Source organism: Blennius ocellaris, assembly GCF_963422515.1.
Source record: "Blennius ocellaris genome assembly, chromosome: 5".
Lineage (NCBI taxonomy): Eukaryota > Metazoa > Chordata > Actinopteri > Blenniiformes > Blenniidae > Blennius > Blennius ocellaris.
This window is the reverse complement of record NC_137654.1, coordinates 7,428,732-7,438,283: the sequence shown is the minus strand read 5'-3', so window position 1 is coordinate 7,438,283 and position 9,552 is coordinate 7,428,732. Positions and strand designations below refer to the sequence as shown.

General features: G+C 44.3%; 1 protein-coding gene across 1 annotated transcript in view; it reads right to left on the bottom strand.

Annotated features, from left to right (window-relative positions):
• The window catches only part of LOC308130151 (plexin-B1-like), an 81,233-nt gene that overhangs the window by 33,591 nt on the left and 38,090 nt on the right, over window positions 1-9,552 (bottom strand). Inside the window, exons 3-5 of the mRNA XM_080496349.1 lie at window positions 7,627-8,500; window positions 6,645-6,887; window positions 5,569-5,751 (exon numbers count right to left, since the gene is read on the bottom strand). Coding sequence (XP_080352475.1) covers window positions 5,569-5,751; window positions 6,645-6,887; window positions 7,627-8,490 — 1,290 coding nt within the window. The 5' untranslated portion in view covers window positions 8,491-8,500. The remainder of the gene's footprint in view (window positions 1-5,568; window positions 5,752-6,644; window positions 6,888-7,626; window positions 8,501-9,552) is intronic.

Here is a 9,552-nt window from a genome sequence, read left to right as displayed (position 1 = left end):
GAGGCCAGAACGAAAGCAGACCCCCCCCCCCCCCCCTCCGCTTTTGGCTTCCAACAGGAAAAACAAATGAGATCAGGCTGTGAGCCGAAGTGGCCGTGAATGAGATTACCACGCAGACAAATCAAATCTGATCGGAGGAAGACACCTCTCGGGTTAAAGTGATTCCCAGGCCCTCAAACTCTCGTGTTACTCCGCGTTAACCCGATCACAGCCAGCTCCCGCTCCATTAGGACACTCCTCATTCTGCACAGCCTCACGTACGCGCCTCCATACAGAGCCAGGGAGTTACTGTGAGGGCCAACGCCGGGCGACAAACACCAGCAAAATCCTAAATGTTGTGGGAATTAAGTCACATATTTGTGCCTCAAGTCATTTTTTAACATTCTTTCAAAGCATGTTTAGGTGATGGAATTTCAGAGCATTTTTTTTTCTATTGATTTATGATACCCAATGATGAAAATTAAAAAGATAATTAGAGGGTAGGGCTGAGCGATTTGGCCTGGAAAAATATCAAAGATTTTTTTTTTTTTTTTTTTAAAGTAAAATTCGAGTTTCGATTCTAGTTTTTTTCTTCAATGAACTTCAAAATGACTGCAGCCCTCAGGTATATTGTCAAAAATGCGACTTTATTGTTGTGACTGTCCTCAAAGTTAAAATGCATGAAAACTTGGGGGGGACCCCCGAGTTCACAAAATTAAAGTATTTTTTTTACCTACAAATTAGAGGAATCAATTAATCAATTTTTTGCCCGGCTCTATTGGAGGGTAAAAATATATACCTAAAGTTTTTTGCTGAAATGCACCTTATTACTACTGTTTTTATTCTTAGTGATATGAAGATGAATTAATAAATAAAAGAAGTGTAAAACTTGAACAGTTTTTCTTTTTATTGCAAAGTATTTCATAACCATGAGGTGGCAAAGTTCCATTTGAATAAAAATTGTATTAGTTTGAAATGTTACTGTTTTTTTAACTGACCTGTAAAAAATATTGCTTTAAAATAATACAAAAACATTCAGGAATATATCGAGAGTGGATTTAATAGAATCACCCATAATGAATTGATTATAATGAAAAAGTCTGCTGGCAACATTCACAGCCTTCGATCGATGTTAAATACATTTTACATCTGAACTGAAGCCACGTTAAAGTATCTGATTAGACGCATAAACAACGTGCAGAGAAATGTGTTTATGAGCCTCCACTTTAAAGGAAACGCATAAATGCACATACAAGCTTACTTAATCAGAAAGAAGAAATCAGAAGAAGATATTAAGACTTTATTTAAGGCAAATGCTTCATTTTGTATTAAAAGACAGTAAGTGACTCAGTTTTTAAATAATTGGCCTGTTTTTTCATCAAAATTGTGATTCATGTGCAGGATAATTGTTACAATTTCAATACAAAGTGTCGTGAATGTAACTGAACTCAAAGTCGGCCAGATCTTCTAAAATGTGGTCATTTTAACTGTATTACTAAAACTATTGGGTATCAAGCTGGTGCCACAAGCTAAATAATAAAAACATCATTGAAAAAGTAAATGTTTTAGCTCGTTTTGCTTAGAATTTCAGAGCTCCAGCTTTTGGGGGGTCAACATGGGGGAAAAAAGGCAGATAACCATGACAACGAGTACCTGAACATAAACAAAGTACTTTCTATCTGCACCAGCAGGTTTTGTCAAACTCAAAAGACAACTGCTTCTTTTTAGCCACTAGGCGGGAGTGTTGTAATCTAATTACATCCATTGACTTAGCTCATATTAGTAGCCCATCTCACCAACAATTGACCTTTGGCTAAGCCCCGCCTCCAAATGAAAATGAACCAATAGTATTGAACTCCCAACTGTGGTGTGGGTTGGCCGGAAGTCCATCGTGTCTTTCACAATCAACAAACAGCTTTTCTAATTCTGTAATATTCATTTATATGACTTTTTTCTGCTGCTCTGATAAACTAACTTTTGGTAAATAACAACAAAACCTTTGATTTTGATGCTTACAGTTTGATCCAAGAATGTGTGTTTTAAAACACCTGGAACACACACACACACGCACACGCACACACACTCACACACACCCACACACGCACACACACACACACTCACACACACCCACACACGCACACACACACACACACACACACACACACACACACACACACACACACACACACACACACACACACACACACACACACACACACACACACACACACACACACACACACACACACACACACACACACACACACACACAGAGGCACAACTCATCCATGGACAACTGGTCCACGACAATTTTTTTCAGCATTATTGATTCAAGGGATTGGATTTCAAAGTATATTTAACACATGTGGAAGGATTATTAACTGTATCTGACACAAAAACACAAGACATATGAATATATTTGACATAATAATAAAGTTAAAACGCCGCTTCATAGACGACGGCTTTGATTGATGCGTTCAGGAGCTCGTTAACGTGTCGGAAGCTGCTTTCTGACACGTTAACGAGCTGCGGGGCTCCGACAGTAGTGACGTTACATGTTTTTTAAGCATTATTGCATATTTTTGATGGCTTATTAAAGGTTTTTGTCATATTTTCCTCCTCTGAACTGCCGTAAGCTCTATTGCGGGCGCCGCCATCTTGGATGTTTTGCGCTCTCCTATTGGACCAGCAGCGTACATGTGAAGCATTACAACAATAATTATGTTAGTTAAAGAGAGTAACAACTTTAAACACTGGTTTTAAAAAAGCTGCAGGATTACAAATGGGGAACTTTTGACATCTGGCTCAGGACTAAAATATCTTTCTAACGGTGTAAAGACGTTGTAGCGTCTCGATGTCTGAACGGGAACACGCCGCTTCATAGCTGACCGCTTTGAGTGATGCGTTCAGGTGCATCAGGTCAGAGGACCTTCCAACATGTTGACAGCAGCGACGTTACTTGATAAACATGATTAAAATATGACTGGTAGCCATTAGCGAGCTGGAACGTGCAGCGCAGCACAAGGTGGTGCTGAAGTTTCAGGTCGGGGCGTCGTGTGAACAAAGAAGACCATTGATCACCAGAATAAAAAAAACATATGATGTCATACTAAATATATATGGACATACACTAGATATATGAAACATATGTAACATATCAATTAGAAATAATATGTAAAAGTACATTGTGCAGGATTTATTTTCGCCCCAAAAAATCTGAAATCTCATCAGCGGACGACTCGTGGGTGGCGTCTGTGAACGAGTTGTCCGGGGTTGCAGTTTTGTGGACGAGTTGTCCGCAGACAAGTTATCCTAGGATGGCGCTCATGCACACACGACTGCACGCACTTGGAGTCCTCGCTCTCTCTCTGGATGCTGTGGAATTTATCCTGCTGGGATACAATAATCCTGTTACAATAGCTCTCTTCAGACGGCGACATGCAGCGTCCCTTTGATCTGCTACCTAGAAGCACTCAGTCTGACCCAACCACACACACGCGCACACGCACACACGCACACACACACACACACACACACACACACACACACACACACACACACACACACACACAGGACGACTACCTCACAGCAAAGTTATGTGTACAATCCTCTTATCTTGATCCCTTCACATCCAAGTATTGCGAATGTCGTCGGGAAAGGTGCTGTAACACTTTGGCTTTGTGCAGAAACGCGGCGGCGAGACTTCGACAAACAAGGATCTGGTCATGAATCCGCTAACCGGGCTACGACTTTCTATCACTTTTAGAGCATTTGCTTAAAAATGCCTGTGCCGTCCAACAATCACAAGTCTTGAGAAAAAGGCTTTGAGCGCTGGATTGTAGAGGTTTTGCAGTGTGTGTGTGTGTGTGTGTGTGTGTGTGTGTGTGTGTGTGTGTGTGTGTGTGTGTGTGTGTGTGTGTGTGTGTGTGTTGGAACGGTGGGAATCTTTCAGGGTGTTGCCTTAAAAAGGAACACGGGGTACGAGGCCTTCTGGTTTTGATTATGCTATTCTTACCGTCTCCAACTCAAATATGTCATTATAAACACACCAAATACTTCCACTTGATGAAACCTGAACACCAAGACGACAACGAGAAGTCGACACTCTCCCGGGGAACTTTCTGAACCACGTTTGGAAATTAAACTTCTTATAAACTACAACGTCAAATGTGTGTGGCTTTACTTTGAAGTGTTCACAGCCGTCCCAGAGATACAAGGAGCAGAATAGTGTGTGTGTGTGTGTGTGTGTGTGTGTGTGTGTGTGTGTGTGTGTGTGTGTGTGTGTGTGTGTGTGTGTGTGTGTGTGTGTGTGTGTGTGTGTGTGTGTGTGTGTGAGATGGATTTTGGGATCTATTTCTACAAAAACAGTGTTTTTTTTATCTCTTTTTGGACTCAATTTTAGCCAGAAGCAGCTGCACCCCATTCCTTTCTCTTCCTTTCGTTCTTTTCCTCCGTCACGTCTGTCTGCAGCTTCAACAAGCTTCAGAAGCGAGCAGTTTAAGTTGCTGAATTTGTCATTTTTGGGTCATTTTTCCTGGTTTTTAGCACTTCTTAATCCCCGCGTTAATGTTGAAATAACGAAGTGAATCTGATCCGATCTACTGTGGATAATCGATGGTGGCGGTATTCTTTGGTCTTGACACGAGGTCGCTGGTCCGACGTCGCACTGTGAGACCGGTTCAAGGACGGGCGTCGTCATGGTCTTGTGACCGAAGACGACCTGCCAAACAATTCAGACCGTCAAATAGTTGGGGCTGTGAGCGGCGACCTCTCTGTTATGTTTACATCTAAGTGTTTATTGTAGGAAAATGAAAGACTGTCAGAGTAAATGCTCACGTAAAATGCTAGTAGATGCTAACAAGCGTGAGTGGATCTATCGGTCTATCCACCACTGTTGGCCACAATGAACTACAAGAAACGATATGTATATATGTATATAACCTCACAATATATCATGCAACCTGTAGGGTTTATGGTGTAATTTGGTTCCTGTGCCGGGTGGATATATATATATATATATATATATATATATTTTTTTTTTTTTTTTTTTTTAACCAGCTGTGCAAACAGGGCAGTGCTTAGCGGAAAATAGACAAATTTTACTGGTAAACTCATGCAATGTGCCTCAAGTCTGACACCTCACTGTGAAGCTAGCCTCAGCTGAGATTCTATTCATGAAGAAATAAAAAAACACAATTTATTGTCAAAGTGCAATTGTACTAAAAATATGAAACCCTGTATTGCCCTCGTCTTGTAACGTCACTATAGACGAGCAAATGCACACAAACTTTAGATCATAATGAAAACGCTTCTCATTCATAGTAAATCTTTAACTGGATTATATAGATATACTGTTTAATACTGTCACATGATCAAATTAGCTCGGAAAACTACACAAATGTGTTCTGTGAGGAGGACATTGTGTTTACGTTGCTGCAGCATGACTCACAGATGATCAAACACGCAGAACCACAAGGACCCGGCGGGGTCGACGGTGTGTGAGTGGAAAATTAATACAATGACTAAATGGGAAATTGTTGGCTGATGAGTGTTCTCTCTCTCTCTCTCTCACTCTCTCGCTCTCTCTACCTTGTGCAGAGTCCCCCTGGAGTCTCCCAGGAAGGCGATGCTGTGGCCCTCCCTCACGTCGACCGCCACGGCGGTGAGTCGGGCCTCCGAGGTCTGCCACGTGGCGTTGGCCTCCAGCGGCGAGCGGCTGGCCATGGGGCTCGGGGTGTGGTCCCAGCCGCAGGGGTACGCCTTCAGGGTGTTCTGCAACGCGACGGGATGGGGAGGTTTCGTTACTCCTGTTGGTCGTCAAACTTTATCTATTTATTTTTCTTGATCTAACAAATTCCCGCTGGCTCGCCGAGAGCCTGCCAATCCGATTAATTCGCCATAAGAGGATTGCGGCGTAGATTAAAGCACACTCCTTCGCGGACAACAGACTCGCTCTTTTAGTCCTGCTCTCGCCAATCCTGCTTTCCCGTAAGACTTTGAGCTCTGGCTCCAGATAAATGGCTCCGAAGGAGGAAGCACTTTTTTTTTTTCTTCCCAAGTCTGGTCGGAGTTTGTTTACTAGGACAATCAGACGACCCATCGTTGTTTGAAGGAAACCTCTTTCTCTTTCGACTCCCCTCACCGGATTCCTTTCTTCTACGTCGCTTTCTGTGCCTCAGCCTTTCAATCCTCCCCCTCCCATCTCATGTCCGAGGGTTTCAAAGGAACTCGTGCCCTGCCTTGTCCGACCTCATTAAGCAGTGGCACAGACGATCCGGGGTTAGTTTGCCTTATTGATCCCTAACAATCCCATTAAATGGTTCTGAGGGCGTCTCTGGACGGCTGCAGCTGGGCACCGCTCCTCCAGGGGCTTCACAACAAGGGGCCTCATTTGCAAAGACTTCAATCCATCCATTATATATACACCCACAACTACTTCCTGTTATTCATCTTGAATCCTGCCAGTCCGCTCCTTCCTTGTTAGTACACCGTACATCCATGTTTCGTCTTCCTCGAAACACTTAACCCAACTGAATCGATGTACTTTAGATATAAAGCTTTAATGTATCTCGTCGGACGTCCTTCATTCATGGAATAACAAGCACACAGAGGCAAGAGAGAGCGAAAACACAGTTTGCCGTCCTTCCGCCTCTCCGCATCCGTACCAGAGGTAGGTTGGCGCAGCTGGACTTGACCTCGTACTCGATGTAGGCCACCTCTCCTCTGCCCTCCACCAGGCCGCCCTGGGTGTAACAGAGGTCCCGGGTGGAGTCGATGTGCCTGTCCAGCTCATCCAGAGGGAAGACGCACAGGGCCGAGGCGTCCAGGGGGCGGTTGTTTGTGGAGCTGCTGCTGGCGGAGAAGACTCCCAGCAGGTCCTCGCCCTGCAGGCCTGCACCTTGTCCCACCTGTGGCAACAGAGTGGGAGAGGCAGGACGGTCCAGAGTTTGTTTTGTGTTCTTGTGTAGCATTTTTACAGAGGTGATACCAAGACATAACTCACAAATACATACTATTTCCACTAACAAATGAGGTAAACAGTGCTGACAATCTTTCAACTAAAGGAGTTTTAAATTACAGAAAAAAATACTGCATTTCAAGGTTTTTTATCTTTGCAATCCAATCGTGAACCTTTGGCATTGAACCTGAGTCATTTCATTTCAGCTCCCAACAAGCAGCTCTATAATGTTCAATGTTTGAAATGTTATGTCCTGTTATTGATTGAAATGCAACGTTCAATGTTGTTTCCTTTTCCTGCGCTGGGTCCATACGTACTCAGTAGGAAGTGAAACTGACCCGGTGAACCTGGAAAAGTGAGACTCAAACAAACCGCCGCCCTGTTCAGTGCACCTGGTCAGTTTTATAGCGCCCACTAAACCTGCCATTCAACACAAGCCATTAATAGAACATGGTTGTGGCGACGTTGGAACTTGTCTGATCGACGGTGGATCCACCAAGCTATACGTATTGAACTACTTCCTGTTACACTGTGGGGCCAATTATCAGTCTGAACCTTGCGAAGACTCATGAAGTCTAAATCATAAATAAATAAATAAATAATCCCTGACAAAATTTCCACCCTTGAATGCAACGGAAATGCTGTGATGTAGAGACGGTTGCATTTTCTTTGACTCGACACAGAAGTACCTGGGCCGCCTGGAGCAGGTTATAAACCCGGGAGGGCGAAGACGGCGACCGGCAGACGAGAGGAACCTCGACGTAAGAGTAGTAGGAGCTGTCTTCGATACAGACTCGGGCGGCGTAGGTGCGGTACTCCCTCGTCACCGACTTGATGTCACGGCGGTAAAACAGGAAGTACACAAAGGAGCGTCGCCTGAACGCCGTCACGAAGTGATGGTCGTACTCCGACAGGCGTCCCGCCACGGCGAGCTTCGCCGTCTCCTCGTAGGAGAAGATGGGTTCCGACGTGAGGTGGCGGGTGGAGATGGACGGGTGGCTCGCCGTGTAACCCCGGCCGACATACATGACCGTCCGCTCCCCGCCGGGCAGCCCCACCACCAGCCCCACGGTGGAGACCGCCGGGTCATTGGCGGCGACGTACTGCGTATCCACAGGCCTCTCCGTGGAGAACAGCACCTTCCTGATGGACGACAGGCTGCGTTTCTGGCAGGTGCCCTGGTGGACGCTGCCGCAGGTGATCAACTCCGACGCCTTGGGGTCCACCAGCAGCAACTTGTTGTGGTTGCTGGTCCTCCTGGCTTGGGGGCAGTTGGATTCGGACACCGGCGGGAGGCAGTCTTTGCTGTCGCTCTTGGGGCCGGTCGTCTCCTCCTGCTCCAGGCGCAGGGCGTCCGACCCGTCCAGCTGGAAGAGGTGGTCCCTGGCTCCCACGTACACCGTCCCCACGGACGGGTCCGGGTGCAGCGCCAGGTGCTGGAATACAGTGTCATTGCGGGTAAAGCGAGGGTAGCTGTGGCCGCGGGCCGTGGAAACGATGGCGAGGACGAGGAGCCAGACCGGGGTGGAGTTGAGAGCCTTCCCATGTAGCATGGCAAACGCTCTGAGGGAAAACGGAACAAGGTTAAAGGCCTTCGACGTCACCAGTTGCTCTGCGTTCAATGGGCAATCGCAGTACATTCTCTTGTTCTTTGATTTCATTTCCACGGTATTTCAAAAGATCAAGGTGATAATTGACAATAATTCAATCATTTCCCAACACGTCCCACTGGGTCACCTGAGCCGACTTTCACTCCAGGTGACAAATGTTGAATTTCCAAAGTCACTTCTCGGATTAAGCTTCAGAGGTTTCGTTCAATTACATTGGCTGAGACCCTGTAGGCTCACCTACGTGTTTGATTGTGTAGATAAACAAAAAAAGCAAAGCTGATGGACAAAACTATTTAAAACTATTTGAAAAAGACAGGTCACATAGTAAAATCTTAAAATCACCAAAACAGAATCATAATCCTTTTTGTCTTAATGCATCTTTCACTACGAAATTGCAGCTGGACATTAAAATTGCCCCAACAATGGGTTTAAAAAAACTAAAACAGCTTTAATGTTGAGAAATGGAAGAAGCAAAACAAAAACAAACATTTTGAATGCCTGTTTTAACAATTTTAGCCATTTTAAATCTCTTTTGAAATAACTTTTATTGTTATTTAACAGTTCATCTCTTCATATTCAAAACCTATGTTTACATTATTGACAGAAAAAACAAATAAGTTGATCCAACTCCAATTAAACTCTTAATCTTAAGCCAAAAAAGGCTTTTCTTTTCTTGCATGTATTCATGGTTGACTTGCTCGGGGACGGGGAAGTGAAAGATGATGAGTAGCAGAAAAACAGAAAAAAGAACGGATTAAAAAAACAACCTAATTACTCGATTTATGTGCATTTTTGTGAAAGTGAGAAGCAGAGACGTTTTGTAGACATGTGGTCTTAACCAAGAGAAACAGCCTCTGAAAGAGGTTGAATTGGGTGTTTCCAAAACACAACAAACAGAAATCCTTCAAAGGTTTGAAAACTATAAACATATTTATCTTCTGAACTAAAAAATACTATTTTTTTTTAAACATACGTTTTTGAAATGTACTCCAACTGTACTCAGAG